The 22,479-nt window shown below is 42.5% G+C and overlaps 1 protein-coding gene across 1 annotated transcript in view; it reads left to right on the top strand.

Moving 5' to 3' along the window:
* LOC132690407 (uncharacterized) overlaps positions 1-22,479 on the top strand; it is a 45,866-nt gene that overhangs the window by 18,363 nt on the left and 5,024 nt on the right. The window contains exons 3-8 of the mRNA XM_060650811.3: positions 9,719-9,799; positions 12,331-12,413; positions 12,565-12,691; positions 16,529-16,728; positions 19,677-19,952; positions 21,112-21,306. Coding sequence (XP_060506794.2) covers positions 9,719-9,799; positions 12,331-12,413; positions 12,565-12,691; positions 16,529-16,728; positions 19,677-19,952; positions 21,112-21,306 — 962 coding nt within the window. The remainder of the gene's footprint in view (positions 1-9,718; positions 9,800-12,330; positions 12,414-12,564; positions 12,692-16,528; positions 16,729-19,676; positions 19,953-21,111; positions 21,307-22,479) is intronic.

Below are 22,479 nucleotides of genomic sequence, written 5' to 3'. Positions count from 1 at the left end.
ATAAATTCCCTATTTTATATTCCCGAAATATTTTTTAGTGTCTTGGGATGACATTTTCTTCATTAGTGTAACCTCTCTCCTTTTTTTTTTTTTATGTTTATTTATTTAATTTTGAGAGAGCAAGTGAGCACACATGAGCAAGGGAGAGGCAGAGAGAATCCCAAGCAGGCTCCGTGCTGCAGCATGGACCCTGACAAGGGGCTTGATCTCACGAACTGTGAGGTCATGACCTGAGCCAAAATCAAGACTTGGATGCTTTTTTTTTTTCTTAACGTTCATTTATTATTGAGAGAGAGAGAGAGAGAGAGAGAGAAAGACAAAGCATGAGCAGGGGAGGGTCAGAGAGAGAGGGAGACACAGAATCCGAAGCAGGCTCCAGGCTCCGAGCTGTCAGCACAGAGCCTGATGCTGGGGCTTGAACTCACAGACTGTGAGATCATGCCCTGGGCCGAAGTCGCACGCTCAACCGACTGAGCCACCCAGGCACCCCCATCATTAGTATAATCTGAATATGGTAGAGGATGTGCATACCTGCACACATGTTTATGTGTATATATGACGTTTCTAGTTACATTAATTCATGAAAGTAGTTTCCACGAGTTAAGCATGACCGTGCAACTGCTTTGAAGAGTGTGGCACTCACTCCAGTACTTCCAGTACTGGAACCAGGGTTCAATACTTCCTCCAGTATGATCTTAGGTTCTTTTTGCAAATGCCCACAGGACCCTGAAAGAATTAGAATATATTCGTTTTCTAGGACCTCCATAACAAAGAACCACAAACTAAGTAGCTCAAAATGATAGACATTTACTCTCACAGTTCTGGAGGCCAGAAGTCTGAAATCAAGGTGTCAGCAGGGTTGGTTCCTTCTGGAGGCTCTGAGGGAGAACCTGTTCCATGCCTCTCTTCTAGCTTCTGGCTGGTGTAGTCAGTGCTGGGCATTTCTTGGCTTGGAGCTGCATCATTCCAGTCTCTGCCTCTGTAGTCACATGGTGTTCTCTCCCTGGGTCTTTGTGTCAAATTTTCCTTTTATGCCCAAATTTCCCAATGAGACTGGTGTTTGGATTAGGATCTACCCTAATCCAGCATGACCTCATCTGGATTACATCTACAAAGACCCTCTTTTCAAATAAAGTCATAGTCATGGGTACCAGGGGACACAATTCAGCCCACAACAGAGAGTAAACTGAATGTTTAAAGTGGCACTTTGAAATTGTTTTACCTTGGAGGAAGTAACATTCTTACTGAAGACTCAGGTCACATATCCTGTTGTCATATTGTGTTTGAGTTTTGGGGAGCAGGGGACGGTACAATAGATAGTTCTTGAAGTTTAAGGTCATGCTCTTTTTACCACAGAAGAGGAATCTGAAAGCACTGAGTACTTTCCATTTTGTTAATTTCTTTTCTTTTTTTTTTTTTTTAATTTTTTAAATGTTTATATATTTTTGAGAGAGAGAAAGACAGAGTGTGAGCTGGGGAAGGGCAGAGAGAGAGGGAGACAGATTCCGAAGCAGGTTCCAGATTCTGAGCTGTCTGCACTGAGCCAGATGTGGGGCTTGAACCCATGAACTGTAAGATGATGACCTGAGCTGAAGTCTGATGCTCAACCGACTGAGCCACCCAGGCGCCCCCATATTGTTCATTTCTGATAAAGTTTTGAATCACTTCGTTTTTTTTCCTTAAAAAATTAAAACTTTCAGGGTACCCGGCTAGCTCAGTCAGTGGAGCATGTGACTCCTGATCTCAGGGTTGTGAGTTTGAGCCCCATGTTTGGTGTAGAGATTGCTTAAAAATAAAATCTTAAAAAAAATTTTTTTAAAACCTGTTTATAGCAGTTTTTACCATTTGTGTTTGTTTTTTGGGAATGTCCTTAATTCCCACTAAGAATGCCTCTTAAAGATGGTATATGGTATAAATGAGTTCAAGATCTGGGTTGCCTTTGTAACTTTGATTGTTTTCTTAGTTGTGTGCTTTTTTGAGGGCTATAAGCCCAACACGGGCTCGATTTCACAAACCGTGAGACCATGACCTAAGCCAAAACCAAGAGTCAGATGCCTAACTGACTGAGCAACCCAGGCACCCCATGAGGGCTAGAATTTTAAAATCTTATGTCAACTTATCCTTAGGCCTGTGGGGTTAGTATTGATGGACTCTCTTATTTGAGGAATTGAAGCCTTCTAAAGTGTGTAAGTATTTAGAGCATGCTATTTACTGGGCTCTGGGTGAATTGAGAAAGGACACATTTTGAAGTTCATGCTTAGCAGATTTTAGGTGCTCAGCAGTTACTTATCAATAAATGAAATTGGATTCTTATTTAGTTGTCCCTGAGCACAAGGGACAGGTGCCTTTGAAAGGTTGCCAAACAGGTATAATGAGTAGGGAATCCCTGATATCTTTAGCTGAAAAGATACTAAAGAGGAAGGATTGAGTTAAAAACAGAAGCATCTAGGGGTGCTTGGGTGGCTCAGTCTGTTGAGCATCTGACTCTTAATTTCAGGTCAGGTCATGATCCTAGGGTAGGGAGATCGAGCCCCCTGTTGGGCTCTGAGTTGGGCGTAGAGCCTGCTTAAGATTCTCCTTCTTGCACTCTGATTGCTGTCTCTCTCAAAAAAAAAAAAAAAAAAAAAAAAATAGAGTCATCTATCTGATGTGGCAGGGTATTCATGTCTCTCCATTTACACACAACCATTCATAGGGTTTTCTAGCACTTGGGGCTGGTTTCAGGTGATCAGTTAAAGCCTAAAAAGTATCTGATTTGACCTAAAAGATCTCACTCCTGTTTGTCACCTGCTAGATGACTTTTGATTACTGGTGTCAACATTTTGTCCTTTTATTTTTTTCACTCATGTTTATAGAAAGGATGTATATAAAGATGCAATAAAATATTCAAGTTGTTGACCCAAATAAACATTGTTATTCAGAAAAAGCTGTTGAGGTTGCTGAGAATGAGTATGGGCTCCCAGGTTCCTTGTGGGCAACTTGAAGTGTTGGATGACAGTGGTTGATGGATCCTGGCTTCTGGGAATGGTGGTCACAGAACGCAGAGGACGTTCTAGTTCTGGTTCCTGTAATGGAAAACCTGGAAAGTTACCTAACCCCTCAAGGCTTCATTGTTTTCATGTGCTAAATGAGAAGGGTTGGGCTCTATGAAACCTGAAGGTCTGTGGAGTTTTAGAGTTAAAAAATCATTCATTTTAGCAAATTCATTCTATAGTTATTCATTAAACACTCATGGTGTGGCAAGTTCTGTTCCGATTGCTGGGGAAATGGTAAACAGACAGATAAAAATCTCTGTCTTCTAGAAGCTTACCTTCCTGCTTGGGATGAGTTGACACAAATAAGTGAAAATATGTAGTATGTGACCAGTGCTCCTCAACACTGTTGGGTCATCAAAAACAAGGAAAGTCTGAGAAACTGGCCCAGCCAAGAGGAGCCTAGGGAGACCTGAAGACAAAATGGAATGTGGTATCCTGAATGGGATCCTAGACCAGAAAAAAAGACAGTAGTAAAAACTGAGGAAATCAGAATAAAGTATGGACTTCTTTCAATAATAGCATATCAGTATTGGTTCACTGGTTATAACAGATGTACCTCAAGTGTAAGATGTTAGTAATAGGGGAGACTCAATGTAGGTTATATGGGAACTATCTTACATAGGACCGTCTTTATAATTTTTCTGAAAATCTACAACTGTCCTAGAAACAAAAATAAAGTTTGTTTTTAAAACGTGTGTGTGTGTGTGTGTGTGTGTGTGTGTGTGTGTGTGAGTGACATGGAGAAAAGTGAAGCTTGGTCAGAGGGGCAGGGAGCACAGGTTGTGGGGAAAGTGAGGGGGGGCCCCACCAGAGGCAGTGACAATCGGGCAAAGCCCTGGATGGAAGTGAGGGAGTAGCCATTGGGTATTTGGGGTGAGGGGGTGTGTAAGACAGAGGGACCTGCAAGGGGCAAGGGCCTCCTGGAACGAGCAAGTAAAAGGCATGCTGGTTGCCATGGGGGGAGCCCCCCAGGAGTGGAGGTGGAAACAGAGAATTAGGTCGGAAGGGTGGGGGCTGGGCATTAGGAATCTTTTAAGTCCGAGTCAGGACGTTGGCATCGACTCTGGACCAGATGCGGGCAAAGCCATGGGCCTGGCCTTCTTCCCTGTGGCATGGATCCCACATCACATGGCCCTCCTTTCACAGGCTTCTGAAAGTTACCACTTGAGGGCCTCGTTAGGCTTTAGAGCAAGGTTTGGAAACTACAGCCGTGGGCCAAATCCTATCCCACTGGGTTCTCTGCAAAGCTGTACAAAGGTGAGCTTGTACCTTTTCCCTCCCTCCACTCCGTGAGGTTGTTTCATACATTCATAGACAATTTGTAATTGTTTTGTCACATTTTGTATTCCATCCTGGGATCCTCTCGACTTCCTAAATGATTTGTTAAAATCTGCATACATTAAGGTTCAGTCTTTATGCTGTGAAGTTCAGTGGGTTTTGACAAATGCATAGTGTCACGTATCCACCATCACTGTATCATGCAGAATAATTTCACTGCCTGGAAAAAAACCCCGTGCTTCACCTATTCAACTCCATGCTGTCAAACCTCCGGCAACCACTGATCCTTTCACCCATCTCTATGGTCTTTCCTTTTCCAGCGTGTCATATAATTGGAACCATATAGTATGTAGCCTGTTTAGACTGGCTTCTTTCACTTAGCAGTATGCATTTAAGATTTATCCAAGTCTTTTTGTGGCTTGGTAGCTCTTTTCTTTTGATCACTTAATAATACTCATTGTCTGGATGTGCCACAGTTTGCTTATCTGTTTCACCTATTGAAGGGCGTCTTGGTTGCTTCCAGTTTTGGGCCGTTATGAATAAAGCTGCTATAAACATTCATGTGGAGGTTTTTGTGTGGACATACGTTTTCAAATCAGTTGGGTGTGATTGCTGAATCACAAGGTAACGCTGTGTTTAGCTGTGTATTCACTCTGCTTTTGAGACTATCATAAAAGAAGCCTATGACTTTTTTTGGTTTGGGTCCTTTGACAGTGCCATGGTACTACTCTCTTCCTATTTCTGGAGGCTTGATTGAAATTTCTCCAGAGGAGCGTTAAAATTCAAATTGTTTTCAGTGAAATTTGAAATTATGATGGAACTTCTAAGAGTAGATTCTTAAAAATCTTTTTAATTTTAAAATTTATCCCCAGTGGGTCCTACCCTGAGAACTTAATAGATCAGCTGTCTAATAAGTTGAAGTAATTGAGATACAATAGTAACAAGTTAAAAATAATCGTACCAGCATTCCTGGAGGCTTTGGGAGTGACATGTACATTTAATTTGAAACAGTGAGGAAGTGTTTCCACAGATTCTCTTTCCATAGATGTGTAAAGTTCTCTCCATATAAAGACATCAGAATCTGCATGATTTCTGACCAGCACCAAAACTTGAAACACATTGAAAACACACTGATGTTGGGGCACCAGGCTGGCTCAGGTGGAATGGTGTACGACTCTTGATCTTGGGGTTGTGAGTTCGAGCCCCCCATTGGGCATAGGGATTACTTAAAAATAAATAAGTAAGGGCACCTGGGTGGCTCAGTCAGTTAAACGTTCGACTTAGGCTCAGGTCTTGATCTCACAGCTGGTGGTTCAATCCTTGCATCAGCACAGAGCCAGCTTTCCATCCTCTGTCCCCTTCCCCTCCCCTCCCCTGCTCTCTCTCTCTTTCAAAAGTAAATAAACATTTAAATAAGTAAGTAAACTTAAAAAAAGAGAGAGAAAAAAAACAGTGATGTTAAAGAAGGAAAAAAATGAAGCCAAAAAGAGGCTTGGATTTTTTTCAGCTTTATTGATATATGACTGTTGATGCATAATAGTGATGTATAATAATACACTGCACATATTTAAAATGTACAACTTGAGGGGCACCTGGGTGGCTCAGATGGTTAAGCACCAGACTTTAGCTCAGGTCATGATCTCATGGTTTGCAGGTTCGAGTCCCGCATCGGGCTCTGTGTTGACAGCTCAGAGCCTGGAGCCTGCTTTAGATTCTGTGTCTCCCTCTCTTTCTGCCCCTACCCCACTTGCATTCTCTCTCTCTCTCTCTCTCTCTCTCTCTCTCTTTCTCAAAAATAAACATTAAAAAAAAGTTTTAAATGTACAACTTGAGTTTTGACATGTGGATGTCAGACCAGCAACTACAATCAAGATAATGAACACAACTGTCATCCCCCAAAGTTTCCTTATTTGCAGCTATAAGTCCCCCTTCTCTTGGCAACAACTGATCTGTCACTTTTATCACGACAGATTAATTTGTACTTTTCAGGAATTTATATGAATTATATATTATATAATTTATATGAATTATTTAAATGGAATCATATAGTATATTTTTATGGAGGAGAAGTTTCTGGTTTCTTTTTTTTTTTGTTTCTTTCAGAATAATTATTTTGAGATACATCCATATCTGTGGGCAGATCAGTATATCATTTCTTTGTTGATGATTAGTATTCCATTTTATGGTGCTATGGACTGTGTTCTCTATAATCGTACGTTGAAGCCTAACCCCCAACTTGACTGTATTTGGAGATAGGGCTTTTAGGAGCTGATTAAGGTTAAATGAGGTCAAAAGGGTGGGGTCCTAATCTGGTAGGTTTGTTGGCCTAATAAAGGAAGAGGAATAGTGGGGGTGCTTGGGTGGCTCAGTGGGTTGGGTGTCTGACTTCAGCTCAAGTCATGATCTCACAGCTGTGAGTTCAAGCCCGTGGTTTGTGAGTTCAAGCTCCATATCAGGCTCTGTGCTGACAGCTCGGAGCCTGGAGCCTGCTTCGGATTCTGTGTTTCCCTCTTTCTCTGCCCCCCCCCCCCCCCAATAAATAAACATAAAAAAAAAAAAAAAAGAGGAATAGTGATCTCTCTCTCCATGTGTATGCACTGAGGCAGGGCTATGTGAGGACATAGCAAGGAGGTGGCCCCAGTAAGCCAGGAAGAGAACTCTCACTAGGCCTGGACCATGCTGACATTCTGGTGCTAGACTTCCAGCCTCCAGGACTCTGATGAATAAATTTCTGTGGTTTTAGCCATCCAGCTGATGGTGTTTTGCTACAGTGGCCTAGGCAGGCTAAGACTATGGATACACAGTTTGTTTTCCCATCCTCTTGTTGGACATTTCCCATTTTGGGCTATCACAAATGAAGATGCTGTGAACATTCATACACAAATTTTTGTGTAGACATGTGCTTTCATTTTTATCGGGTCTAGGAATGGACTGGCTGGATTATGTGTTTCACTTTTTAAAAAGCTGCCAGACGATTTTCTGAAGTGATTATACCATTTTGCTTTCCGACTGTTGGCGTATGAGAACTCTGGTTCTTCCACGTCAGTCTTTGCTCTTACTTAGGTGGTCCATCCAAAGGTAGACCTGGATGGCCTGCTGAGACATGGCCAGGAGAGACATGGAAAGGAAAGAAATCAGCCGTGTCACTGTGGAACCCTCTGCCATATTTGTTATGTTCTCGAATGAGAATTTTTTATGCCTACATGAATTTACTTTCCATAAAAATATAGAATGACTTAATATCTTTATCCCTTATATTTGTCCTTCTTTTATTGCTGTTTGTTTTTGTTCTGTCTTGTTTTCTTTACTTGCAGACCTCCTGGGTTAATCCCAGAGTTTCTGGGCTATGGGATATTAGAGGGAGCCTGGGTTTTAGTGTCAGACACACCTGGGTTTGAATTTGGACTTTATTGCTAAGCTGTGTGTGGCAAGTCACGTAGCCTGACTCTCAGTTTTCTCATCTGTTTCTAAAAAGTGTGGGGAGGTTGACATTATCCAGCTTGTGTGGTTGTTATAAGGCTTAAATATAATGCATTTGAAAGCATCTTCGTTGAGCATGTTGGAAACTGTATTCATTTCCCAAGATATATGTGTAATTAGAAGTTCCATTTTCTATTTGACCTTCTACCCACTGAGTAGGAGAGGAATTGAAGTTTTAATGGGTGCCACCAATTAGCGGGAGGCCCTGAGGAGATGGCGAAATACAGTGGCATTGCCAGGACTTGGTGTAACCTTGCCATATTTAATAACATCCAAGCCTTCCTTTGGCCATTGTATTGTGAATATATTTCACATGCCTGTTTATGTGCTTACACAAAGACAATTCCTGCCTGAGTGTGATTCCTTTAAGCAGTCCATTTGGGAACCCCCAGCTTCCACGCTACTTAGGGGATGTTTTTAAGGAGGAGAAAAGGAACATACCGTGGCTCTGGGACGGATGTTTCTCAGGCCTCTGGGATCCCAGCCAGCGTACGCGTCTGCCTCTCTCAGTGCTTGGGCTTCGGTGTTTGAGCGCAGGCCTTTTGGCCTGCGGAATCCTTTGTCCAGCTGGCTGAGGTGCGTTGAGTGCTTGGGGCCTTCCCTCCCGTGGAGAAGTGGGAAGTTATTCTTTGATGGCTGGGCCAGACTGCTCATCTGATGTTACTGGAGTTTGAAAGGTTGTCCTGGTAGTCAAGTGGTTGGCATTAGTGTGGCCGGGATAGGCTGGGGTGGGAACTGCAAGGGGAGGGGATGGTCCCAGCGAGGGGGGAAATGTGGGTGTCAGTAGGCACTGGATTTGTTTTGCCAGGTGAGGGTGTCTGGGGGGCTTCTCTCCCCTGCCCGACCGCTGGGTTCCAAGTGTCCTGCAGCGTTTCTCCTTAGAGCCGGCTGGCTTTCTTGGCATCATTCAGTCTAGTTGCTAGGAAGCCGAATAAGGCAAATGCAACTTCCTTTTGACTTACTCACATTGAACCATCTGCTTATTCCTTCTCATGGCCTTCAAACTTGGCTAGGATCATTGAGAAGAGGGTCGAGTGGAGCATCTGTGCTCCTGATCCTTTTTGGAAAAGGAAAGCTTTCTAATAACTCTTTAACCCTCTCGGTCCAAATTCATAATAGTTAAATCTTGTTTAGCCCCTTGTTTCTTTCAGCTAACAATTGGGAACAGGCATTTTCTTCTTAGGTTTTGCCCCTTATTTTTGTCTTAGATTTAGATTTATGTTATTTGTTAACCACATGACTTTTAAATGAGGGGGACAGTGTCGACGTGTGTCAAATGCATTTGGTATGTAAACATAACAGTGGTCTTAATAGAGGACCTTTAGTACTTAGAATTGATGCACACAAATCATTCAAGCATGTTCTTTCATAAGCACCATTGTGGAGTTAGTGCCCGATATATTAAAGGTGGCAGATAATTCATGAAAATTTATGGTGATGTTGGTGGGAACATCTACCAAAGAGAATCTTAAAAAAAAAAACAAAAAAAAAACCCACAGAGATTTTTTTTTTAATTACCAAACACCACCAACATTATACTCTTACTTTTTTTTGTTGTTTTTTTTGCTTTTAGTTTTAATTCAGTTCACTGGGGCAAATCACATTCATTATGTTGAAGCCCCTTTCTGCTGGTAAATTTATAATGGTCTTCTTTTCTTGTGACAGAACTGTGCCTTCAGTGGTCCACTCTGGAAAAGCAGTTGTGCAAACAAACTAGACAAAAATAGAAATAAGCATTACAAACTAGAATAGAGGCTCTGGGAAAAAAAAAAAAAGTCTTGAGGAAAGCATTGTTTGAGTTTTTGAAATTCAGTTTAACTGAAGATTTAATCACCTCTGAGTGTACCAGGACTGTGGAAACTAATGTGTGGGCTATGGGAAATAATTTCTTCTTAAGTGTAATTTTGTCTTTGTTGGTTTTTTAGCAGCAAGCCGTATAAACCTTTGCTGCCGACTTCTTATTCTCCCCAAGAGGGCTACTTAGAGGAGGGTGAAGACATGCTAAGGTAAAGTTTTATTGTTGTGGCTCAATTTGCTAAAAGCTTTAGTAGTAATTTAGATGTGTTCTTACTGTGCAGACTTATGTGTTTGTTAAAATTGATGCTATTAATATTTGCTTTTTGGGAAGTCCCTCAGGTTAGCTTGATCATATTAAGCCATTCTGCTTTAACTTCTCCCTCTCCATAGTCGTTTGGACTCTAGTAACTAAAATAGACCTGCAGGCTGATGGGACTCGGCCACCCGAGCCACTCAGGGGAGCCTCATTTGGGTGACTGGCTGGCCCTCCACTCCCTTCTTCCACACCGCCCCACCTTTTTTCTGCTACCATCTAACTGTGCTCCGAATATGGAAATTTACTTTATTATGAGATGAATCAGTATTCTCGTATAATATAAAGTCACATAAAAATGGCTTATCTCCCCCCCCGCCCCCCCAAGGAATAGATAAACAGATGTAAAAGTGTTTGATAGTAAAAAGTGAAAATCCCTTTCAGAACCCTCCCTGGCTTTTTCCCCCTTATTTTTAACCTGAAATGGCTCACAGTGCTATATTGTTCCGGAATTCGTTTCTTTCACATAACAGTATGTGAGGGAGGATTATTCATCCTCGTTGTTTTTGACCACTGTGTAGTATTCCAAAGTATGTAAACCAGTTTTGAAGGTGGTCTTACTTAGTTTCCTGTGTCTTTTATATTCAGCTGTGGATTCTCTAAGTAACTAAGTAGGTAAATCAACATGGCACTTCAGGATTTTCGCTTTGGATCTACCTCTAGTTTTGGTAAAAGCAGTTTTCCTTGAACTGTATTTGAATTGATTTTTATATGTATGAACCTTGACAGGGCCTCTCTCTTGCCTGCATTAAAGATGAGATTTGTGTCAGATTAGATTAATAATTCAAAATTGAAAAATGCCTTCCTTGACTGCGGAAGCACTTGGAAGTGTAGAATTCAGGAGTGACTATTAATTGGGGGTCAGTCTCTCTCAGGTAACATTTCCTGACAGTGAGGCTCAGAATACTTGCACTGGTAGGTGATCTTTGGAAGGACTGGTTTTCTTAGCTCTGGTGTGAAGGAAACCTGAAGGCAGAAATGGGTGATAGTGGCTCACATCTATTGAGGGCCTGCTCTGCATCAGACACTGTTCTAAGGGATTTACCTGCATTAACTCATTTAATCTTCATAGCAGTGCTTCCAGGTAGGTTCTAATAGCCCCATTTTCCAGGTGGGGAAACTGAGACATGATGGTGTTAAGTAACTCGTTCAAGCTTACCCAATTAGTAAGTGACAGCACTGAGACTCCTACCTAGGCAGTTGCAAATTTCAACATCATACTGCCTTTCCTGGATGGCCACGTACCAGCTTCTGGGGCACTCCCCAACCCCGTCTAATTACTTAGCGTGGCGGTGGGCAGTTTACATACCACTTCGTTAAAAGAAAGTGTATGAAGTTTGAGGGAAAGCCGGCAAGAACACACCCTAGCAAGGGTTGGAGAAAGCAGGCAGCTTAAGAAATGGCCTCTGGAGTCAATGGTTAGTGTTTGTCAGAGGTAGTAGACAAAGATAAAGCCTGCTTGAGGGGAGGAAACACTCTTGTCTAGCTCAGGATTCTCAAGCAGTAGGAGAGGCATGGGTTCAAGCAAAAGCTTTGCCTCTAAAAGTCTGGAGCTACGTCTCTGCTGTGTCAGGAAATTGGATGTGGACAAGAACCCGAATGAAAATCGTACAGGGGCAGAGCAAAGGGATTGACGTTTGCTGGCAGCTTGCTGAATAGTCATGGTTCGACTGAGCGTGTTCCATGGCTGCTTTGCCATGCGGCGTGATGCCCCTGGTGAGAAAGGAACTAATTGCTGCCTGCCGAGGTGGTTCTCTCCCTGGCAGGACATTCCTTGTGGACAGACACATTGGTGTCTGGATGCTGGAGAGCCGCAGTAAAAATGCCTGATTTAGGGTGTAGAGTGCACCGAATTCCCCCTTTCTTCTGTTAAATCACAGCAAAGGGGACTACTTTAGATGGCTAATAGATTACCCAGCATCTGTGCACTATTTTGCATGCCTTTAGCATGGGAAAATAGCTTGCTCACAGGAGCCATAGACTGTTTAGGAGTAAAGTGAGCAGATCTTGTTGACTCATTTTTTTACCCATATCCAATGAAGACCTTCAGAGATAAGCACCTCAAAGGATACACACATCTGGTAAAATGGTCTCTTCTCCTTTAAAATAAACACCTTGAAGTCTGAGTCTGTCTCTTTTCTGTATAGGTCTGACTTGACAAAGATCGGTGGCTCCATATAGTACTTTTCATCGTAACAGGCAAGAGGAAGTGAATGGGAGGGAGCAGAAAAATCCCAGAAACTCACAGTATTCTAAAATGAGCACAGATTATTGAGTGACTTTTTACCTCTGTGTAGACACAGCCTTTATTTTGGTGCATATGGATTGTGCTAGGTGGCCTGGTATTTATTTTTTTGGCTTTTGGGGACACACTTATAGAGGGAAACTATGTTTGCACAAACTATTCTATTTTCATGCATCCAATAGCATTAAAGAATTATGGCAGAATGTGGCTGATTATTCAAAAAGGAATGAAGAGAACCATGAGCGATACCAGTCCACTCAGTTAGGTAAGAGTCTTGCTGAGAAGCTACTTCCCTTTTCCTCATCTGTTCCTTCTAGAGGGGTTGCCATTCACTTCCACTTTTGTAAAAAACCCTGAGAACCTTCAGTGATTGCCTTTGCCCTTGCGAAAACATGAATACGTCAATATTTTTTTAGGGGATGCCAGCGGCAGGAACACATGGAAAGAAGAGCTTTTCCAGCACTTTTATCAAGTGGTTCAGAAAGCCCGTGATCGAGAGAGGCCTTCAGATTGCGTTATTGTTTCTATCAACAACGAACAGAGGTGTATATTTATTTCTTTTTATCCTGTCGAATGAGAATGTGTACAAATGGAATTATTAAGTAGTCAGCCTTACAATACATAAGTCACTGAGAGTTGAAAGACTTTCAAAATGTCGCTAGAACACTGCTCTATGAATTACAAGAATGTGCTGCTGGGTTTACCAAACTGGTGACAGAGGCATCTGGATGGGGAGGTTTCTGACAATGACTGTCTTACTCAGTTTTCTGTATTGCTTGACTTTTCTATAATGAATATCTATCAATTTTATAATCAGGAAAAAAAAAAACAAAAACAAAAAAACCAAGGCTATTTTCAGGGCTGGGTTCCGTGTGCCAGGCGCTATTCTAGGCTCTGGGGATACTTTAATGAACATAACAGACAAACGTTTGCCTTGGGGCACAGACAGTCTAGTGTAGGATGCCACAAATTGGCCTCACTGAAATTTCAGACAAGGGTTCCTCATTTCTTAGCTGCTTGTTGAATTCCTTTCAGCCTGCATCCTTGCTGTTTTTCCTTCAATGTGGGATGCCTTATCCTTCTTCTCCACCTGAAACTCATGCAGGCCAACTAACACTTGTTACTTGTGTAGGCCACCTAATACCTGTAACTCAGGCAGCTCACTTAAGCGCAGTTGTGGCCTGGTCACCTGCTCTCTTGGCTCTCTCCAGCTTGTCCTTTGGGTCCGTGTAGTGCCCTGACCTTGCGCACCATTGGCTGGCACTTGAAGGCAGACAGGGGACTTAGTGTGTGATGGTAATTGTGTCTCTGGATTATGTCAGGTTTCGTAGTGCTTGGCAAGGAGCATGTAGACAAATGATTGGTTGGAAGCATACACACTTAACTCCAGGCTAGGTACTGAGTGAGTGAAACTGCACACCCCAGACATGATAACTAATCATTCCTGACCAGGAGACCAGGCATGCACAAAACATAACTCAGCATAAGGCAGCATTGGTTTTCTTTATGAGAAAATTGGCAATCTTAAAATGACTCAGAATTCTTGCTTATTCTGTGATATCTGCTTTACAGAAATCTAACTTATTTGTAGATATAGCATCTTTACTGGTGAAGTTTGTGAAAGCAAACTTACAGCTTCATCTCGTTTGGAGGGTATTTGGGTTGGATCTTGAGGGACAGCATCCTGGAAGAAGTGAGGTCAGTCATAGCATGGGGAGAGTGGGAGAGGCCAGTTCCTTTTACATTAGAAAATTATAGAATTTCCCTTTAATAATTGAAAGACAACCAGACATGGCCTGGATTAAGCTGATCATCTGGTGATTCAAACCAGTTTTGAACAAGAGGCAGTAAGAGCTCAGCATGCACAGTAGCTTGGTTTTCCCTCAACATTTAGCAACTGTGGTACAATAGTTTGGATCAGCCAGGGAAACTGCGTTAATCTTTGACTAAATCAGTTTTCTCGGAACTTGTAGCAAGCGTCACGTCTGACCTGTAGCGCCTTGTACCGTTTTCAGAATTGTGGGCTCCAGCGCCGTTCGACTCCCGAACCCGGATGCCCTTGCTGCTCTCCCGTCTTCAGAGCCAGGCCTGCTGGGTGTTGATTGGAGTGCAGCACTGTGTGGTGGAGAGGAGTCCTCGAGATGGCTTTTCTTCTCCCCCTCCATCTGGGGTGGTATTCAGAAACCGCTCCTCCGCCCGGCATCCTGCAGTTCTGGCAGCTAGCCATGGATTAGGACCCTCAGTGGGTGCAGCTTAGGGACTCCTCGGCCGCACGCAGGCTGCATCTGCCAGGGAGTCCGAGAACTAGGCCACGCTGCCTGCTCTGTTGTCACTCTGATGTTGGAAAGATTTGCAGTGATATATTGGTTGGCTAAATTCATTCTTTTATACTCCAAAACAGTAATTAATTTTCAAATGATACCCTCCAGCATGAGTTATTATTGTGATAGTTTTAACTCATAGGCTCTCACTCTGTAAATATGAACCATGTCTTGTTCTTGTTTTCCTCTTGAATTTACTTTCTGCAATCATCTATACTCTCCTAAATCGCCTGGAAAGCATTTTTTCCTGCCATCATTTTAATTGTTTTTTAATTTTTTAAAGTTTATTTTCAGAAAGACAGAGACAGTGTGAGGAGGGGAGGGGTAGTGAGAGAGGCAGAGGGAGAGAGGAAGAGGGAGAGGGAGAGAAGCCCAAGCAGGCTCCACACTATCAGCGCAGAGCCCGATGTGGGGCTTGAACTCATGAACCATGACGTGACCTGAGCTGAAATCAAGAGTCAGACGCTTAACCGACTGAGCCACCCAGGAGCCCCTCATTTTAATTTTTAATTCACAGAACATGCATTTAATGTGTACCTGTTCTATGTAAAACTCTGTGCTAAAGCACAGTGAGGAACATACAGATAATTAAGTGGCAATTCCTCTTTTCTACCTCATGCAGCCTAATAAGATAAAACATGTGCTTAAATAACAAGTGGAAGATGGAGTATGTTAAGAGTTGTTCCTGCTCTAAGCAGAGGATACGTAAGAGGAGGAGTATACTACCATTGCAGGGTCCTTGGTTTCAGGGATTAGTGTCATTTGAGGTTTCTAAGTTTTCATTCAGGTTTCTTTCTCTTTTTTTTTAATCTTTAAATTTTTATTAATTTTGATTTTTTTTTAGAGAGAGAGAGCACTCGACCAAGCACACGAGCTGCGGGGAGGGGCAGAGGGAGAGAGAGAGAATCCCAAGCAGGCTCCACACTCAACCAGGGGTCTGACGCAGGGCTCAGTCTCACTCCTGTGAGATCATGACCTGAGCAGAAATTAAGAGTCAGGTGCTCAACCGACTGAGCCACCCAGGCACCCCTCTATTCAGGTTTCTGAGCAAGTATCGGGCACAAGGGAAGCATAAACCTGAAGGAGAGATCTGGGGTAGATTCTTTATGACTTGAAGACTGAGGCTGAGAAAATGGGAGATGAGATGACTCTGGGGTTTGATCCCAGGTTGGTTATGGGATGCTTGATATTAACTGAGATGGTTAACTCCAGCATTATCCATTTATTCTCTCTCTTTTTTTTTTTTCTTTGCCATGCATTTATTTGTTTGTTTGTTTACATGCATTTATTTGTTTGTTTATTTGCTTATTTATTTAAGTAAACTCTACCCCCAATGTGGGGCTCAAACCTCATGATCAAGTGTCACATGTTCCACCATCTGAGCCAGCCAGGCACCCTCATCTGTTTACTCTTCAGCGAGGAGTTGTCTCAATGGTAGTGATCTTAAGAAATACTGGTCTGTCCCAGGAACTAATTGTAAATGAGCATTCTGTGATTTTTCTGAAGATAATAGTCTTATCTCTTCTTTACAATAAATCCTAAATTTTCTTTCATGTACTTTAAATTGAAATGACTTCATCAAATAACCCTGGAATAATTCCATTTTGAAAAATGCTGACCACATTTGTGATGTGTATGCAGTGTATCATGTCATACAAAAACACGACTTTGACATACTTAGCTTTCTTTATAAAATTCTGTACATAGTCAACCATTTGAGGACACCACATTTTCGGAAAGGAAAGTTTCCTTTGGGTAGAGTTGCCTCCAGTTCTCTTAACTGATCCCATCAGACAGATAATGTACTATTGGTTGTTTTCAAGTGTGTCTAAGAATGAAAACAAGTTGTACAGCATGCATGATTTTTGAAAAACTACAGCATCTTTCACTTCACTTATCCAAGTTCAGTAAAAATATAGTATCTTACACTTCACTTACTTAAATTTGTCATCAAAATATCTATGGAACACCTGCTTGGTGACGTATTTTTTTTCCTTTTTGTTTGATTGAAAATAACCTACCTGTTTCTTGTGTATGTGATGTTTTGTTTGTTTTTAAGGGACTACGCAACAGGCATAGGTCATCAGTTGCAGGATCATGGCCTTATGGTGGAAATGATTCACCTCTCCTCGGAATCAAGTCTTACGCGAGCACTCCAGGAAGTTAAAGATGATGGGTCCCCGTTTTGCATTCTTGTCGAACAGTCTAATGTAGAACTTTCCTCTTGCACCGTAATTATACTTGATGAGTCTATCAAAAGTAAGTTCAGCTTAATCTAGAACTATCACTTAAAATAGATCCTGCTTTAAAAATATAATAGTTTTTTTTTGTATGCTGGTACACTTTGAAGGTTCACATTTGTCAGTAACTAAACTGGATCTAGTTGAGGAAAAAGTGACTTGAATAGGTATCACAAAATACTCTCCTGTGTATCAGAGGTGATTGAAACTTAAATCATCTTCATTGCTCCTTACTTGTCAGGATATATTGTGCAAAATATTGTGTAAAAAGTCAATTCTCTCTCTCTTTTTTTAATGTTTATTTATTTTGAGAGAGATAGCGCGCGAGCAGGTGAGGGACAGAGGGAGAGGGGGAATCCCAAAGCAATGGGGCTCGAGCCCATGAACCGTGAGATCATGACCTAAGCTGAAATTAAGAATCAGACGTTTAACCTACTGAGCCACCCAGGCACCCCCACAAGTCAGTTCTCTTACGTAAAACTTTTTGACCAAATCTCACCACCGTCTTTTCTATGCTCAATGGTAAGTCTAAAAGATGTTATGTTTATTGTCCTGTGCATTCTCTTAGACTATTTTTCTGCTGATTCTGCCTTTCCTGTGATATCTCAAACATTTCTTTACTCTTAGGCTCATGAGAGTGCACAAAAATGAACTCTCTTTTCCTCCCTAAAACACATAGACTTAGGCAGATGCACACATCCTAGACCACCCTCACCTTTCCCTCCTGGTCAGAGCTGCTGCTCCCAGAGAGGCATCTGCCTTGTGAAGGGCCCCTTGGCAGCTTCTCTGGAGTCAGATCCAGACGAGCCTAGGTGCTCTAGTCCTCGTCTTTCTAGAAGCTCTTGGCACCATTCTGTGCAGTCCACACTCACTTACTGAGTTCCTCATGTGTGCCAGGCACTGTCAACCCTGCTTCCTTCCTGTGCCCAGGTGAGCAGCAGCCAGGCAGGCTTCTCCCATCCCAGCTGTGTCTCCATAGCAGCGTAGGGTTTTCACTGCTAAGTCAGGAGACCTTTCCCCTCGGCAGAGACCTAGTGGAGTATGGGAGCTGGATTTATATCCTGCCTGTGACTTCTGGAGCCTTCAGAGAAGTCGGTGTCAGATTGGTGTCCTAAAATCCAGCTGTAATGTTGAGTCTGAAAAAACAACAGTGAGGAACACTTGGCTTCCCATAGTTTTGAGGCTGCTAGGACATCTTTTTTTCTGACCATTCCATTTACTTTTACGCTGTGTCGCAACCCACACCCACCTAGCCAGCTCTTGCAGAATACTGTTCCCACTATGGTTTTTTTTAAACATAGAAAATGTCTAATTTATGTTAAACAAATAATAAGACTAAACCACACTTAGGTTCGGAAAATTACGAATCCGCATCTCCGAGGGGTGGGAGTGGGGAACAGCTTGATCTGAATAGGTTGTGTAGAGGACTAATCACGTGTGTTATGTTCATGCAAGATGGTTTAGGAAATCCTCACTAAAATAAGTAGGTTGAATCATTGGTCGGATACGAAAACACTTTTACAAAGCCAGCACTACTTAAAAAAGCATGTGATCTATTTTTACCATGTTACACATTCAGAGAAGGGTTTCTTTTTCATGTCCACAATAGTGTTAATAGGTTCATATTTCATTTCCTATCCGTGGATTTAATTATTGAACTCAGATGATATGTAAAAAGAACACCCTGTTTTCTCTTATAAGCTACATCTGTTTTAGCAAAATTAGTCTTTGCTGGCCTCTCTTTCACATTGCTTTAGAGCTGACAGTTTGTTTTATACCTCACGTGTAGCCGTTATTCAGAAGCCCATGGAGCTGCTCCTGTGCCGAGACAAACATTTAAGACAGACAATGAAACTTTAGCACGTGAAGGCAAATATGTATTCATATCTCGTCCTAAATGTAACCTTCATAAACACTGCTTAGGATTTAGCCAAATACCATAATCTCCATTGTAGCTCTTTAGTGCCCCTTGGGCCCTAAATTTTTCAGAAGTTGGTGATACGTGGCAAGACAGGGTGGGGCCTTCCATCTAAAATTAAACTTTGAGGAAGTCATATTCTCCATAGGTAAACCTAGGAGAGATCAGAAAACACCTATGCATTGACTGTAGCCATTAAGTTACATAAAAGCCATTCCTGGTATCTAGAACTTATTTTATATGTGATATATATGTGACCTGACCTGGAAAGGCTTTTAACATGATTTAAGATCCCATGGGCCTGAGCCAGACTGCAGAACCACATAGACGATGGTAGGTTTCTCCCCAGGCTACAGTGACAGAGCCTAGAAGCCCTGCACCGCAGGTCTGTCTGTGTCTGTCTGTCTGCCTTTTATCAAAGTGTTACATACACAGAGTTAAAAGATAAACACTAAAAGGTTTGCAGTGAAAACCAGCAGCCCCATTTCACACTTGCTCTCCTCCCTAAAGGCTCTGTTCTCTGCTTCTACTTGTTTCTTCTGTGGATCACACTCCTCTCAAGTCATCCACCCTGATCACTGAAACCAAATCAGACACCTTCACTTCTAGGATTTTTTTGCCCTTAAACCTTCCTAGTAGCCAGCAGTGGTTGAAGTTACATCCTGTCTTTTTTTTAGGCTAGATTTGCTTAGCGTTAAGAATTCCCATTGATACACACGCCACCTGTTTGCTCTCTCTTTCCTTCTGTCTGTCTCTCTCTCTCTCATCAGCGTAGCATGAAGCTGTCCAGTTGTGAAAAGAGGGTTTGTGTGGAAATGGTAAACTAAGCAACACATGTTATAATTTTGAAATAGAATGTAATGTTTGATTTTGAAATCTGACCGGGCACCTGCTGCCGAGGGTCCCAGACCGTCGGGTCAATAGGCAATCACATCGTACTGAAAGCTGACACAGTTTAGACGACATGTAGTTGGATTAACGTTATTTTCTGATTTTAAACGAAATCAGGGCAGCCATTTGATGTAAAGCCGGCTCTTTCTTGTCCTCAGTACATCGTCATATGCCTCTGGAAGATGCCCTGGTGCTGGTAGCTAAAGAATACAGGAGATATTTCTCTAAACGGGAGCAGCAGGAACATGCTGGAATTGCTCTGCGGGCTGGAGATCTCCTGGACGACTTCTTGGCTCGGGAGTGCCTTCCCAGCTACTCTGTCCCTTTGGGCATTCAGCACCTTGTCTTCCTGTTGACTGAGGGAAAGCATTTGCGTGGGAATGAGTTAAACCTGCTCATTGACTACCTGAAGACCAGGAAAGGGCAACTGAAAGGTATTTGGCACTGTCTCTCCCCCTTCCCCATTTTAAACCCCAGAAAATCCTTTTCTGCAAATTGCTATGTGAAAAAAACTAGGGACTTTTTAATTTAATTGAGAGAATATACCTCTGTAATATAAAGGTGTCTGATATGAACATGTTCCACATAGGAATTACACTATGTTAATGTTTAACTTTTATAGGCTAACATGCTTTTTCTCAAGCTAAATTTCCTTTTGCATCAGATTTTTAATATATAAATAGGATGACTTCTCTATATAGGTGGACATGTGGGAAATAATTTCTCTTCTCTGTTGGTTTACTTTTGTGATTCGAAGTTTCAGCTTGTTAACTGAGACATTTGTAGGTTATTATTAAGTGTATGGTAAACACGAAGAAGCAGTTCCTAATCTTGAAGATTGTAAAGTGCATTTCAGTTATGAGCCAAACTCCTTAAAATGGAGACTTTTTAGTTGTTGTTTTTTAAATTTTTTTTAATGTTTATTTATTTTTGAGAGAGAGACAGAGTGTGAGTGAGGGAGGGGCAGGGAGAAAGAGAGACACATAAGCAGGCTCCAGACTCTGAACTGTCGGCACAGAGCCCGACGTGGGGCTCAAACTGACAAACTGTGAAATCATGACCTAAGCCAAAGTCGGACACCCAACCAATTGAGCCACCCAGGTGCCCCCAGTTTACTTGTTTTGAGTTAAGTATGAGAAGAAGATAATAACCACGTGTCCCCTGTGGGAAAACACAGCTGAGGTTCTAGGACCATGTTAAAACTTTAAAGAAATCCTTCATCTTATAAAATTCACAATGTATTTTACTTTTGTACATTTTTTATTGTACTTTCTCAGGGGTGGGGGGGGGGCTCATAAACTTATAACACAATAGGTTTTTTTTTTCCCCTGGGTGCCTATGTAATTGATTAATTGATTGACAGAAGCATACTAATGTTCTGTTACTTTCAGGTGTACACATAGTGATTTGATATTTGTATATATTGTCTAACGACCACAGTGAGTCTAGTTAACATCCTGCTTCTCTTTGATCGTAGAAACCTCTCAATCAGGGCAAGTGAAGGTCTTCCTTAAATTCCCGAGTGTTGTTTGTATAGCTTGCTGGCCTCTGTAGCAGACTTCTGGTGACCACTTGTTTTCTTCATTTTTCCAGGCTTTGAGACGCCCAAGTCTTTGGCTGGCAGTGATCATCCCTCATTTCAAGGCAGGAATACCCCAGTGGTGGGCAAGCCGCCTCCACTTCTTCCAACCCCTGGAAAGGGATCCTTCTCAGGCCCTCATCCCCCCTTTCCTGCCAGGCCCCCATTGTTAGGGGACAGACCAGGAGGGGCCCTCCTTTCACTACCAGGTCAGTGCGTCCCTCTAGGAATAAGAGATAGCGGTAGCTCTGCTGCCTTTCCAGGCATCGCCCTGAGAGAGCAGGACAGCTTAGAGCCATTGCCATGTTTGTTGTCATAGTCTGAGTGTTAAGATTTCAGAGGCCTGGGGGAGACACCTGGGGCTTCAGTGGATGCAATTCCTCTTGAATGAGTTGCCGAAGTTCAAGTTTTAACACAGGGAGCTCTCTCGTCAGGGTTGGTGGCCACATTTAGAATGGCTTACACGCAGTTCTCTTAAGAAGCACTCTGAATTCCATAGTGTTTTCGAGGCTTTTCTGAGCCCTTGGTGCTAAATAGTATCTGACATCTGCCTAAAATGAGGTTGTATTACTGTGGACTTTTTCCATCGTAAGTGACAGGGACCTAACTCAGTTAGCTTCAAACAAGGAGACCTGACTAGCTTCCATAACCGAAAAGCCCCACAGTTGACTAACTTCTGGCCGAACTGGATCCTGCTGCTCAAGCACGCTCATCAGACGTGCATCTCTTCCTCTGGGAGGACACGGGGTGTGGGACTAGCCACTTGGGGTACAGACTACCAGTCAAGCCCAGTGTCTGGCCCTGGTTCCTGGGGCCCCAAGTGTCTGAGCCTTTCCTGTTTCTTCAAGATAAAGAGTTTTAACTCCTCTGCAGGCACCTGGGATGCAGCTACCTCTAATTAGTCACTTCCTTCTCTGTTCCTCATGTTTGGATGCTTTTGTCTCCTCTCGTGTTCTCCTTGTGTGTTAGCAGTGGCAGCAGGGAAGGAATGGATGAAAGTCTGCCATGTTAAAGACAAAGTTGGCAGAGAAGTCTGTGGAACGGTGGCTTTTCTCTTGGGCCTCGAATAAAACTTGGACCTGGGATGCATTTGGGCATGAGTCAAATATTGCTTTGGTCTTTTATGTGAGCAAGGATTATTTTAGCCCCAGATTTTTCTTACAAGCATAGTATTATTCCACCTTGAGTATTATTGTGGCTCAGAATAGAGGGAATGTGCCCTCTTGCTTTGGTAGAGGTACTCATGTACATCTGTTATTGGCAAAGTCAGTCTCTGTTGAAGATCCACAGCCCCTAGGGACGAATATTTCTGTGCACCCCTCCCTTTCTGACCTGGCAACCTTCAGGATGATTGAGAGTATAGTTTCAGGTGTTCTTCATTC

The sequence above is a fragment of the Panthera onca genome, chromosome E2 (assembly GCF_046562875.1).
Source record: "Panthera onca isolate mPanOnc1 chromosome E2, mPanOnc1 haplotype 2, whole genome shotgun sequence".
Lineage (NCBI taxonomy): Eukaryota > Metazoa > Chordata > Mammalia > Carnivora > Felidae > Panthera > Panthera onca.
Note: the sequence above shows the minus strand (reverse complement) of the source record. Positions and strands in the feature narration are given on the sequence as shown.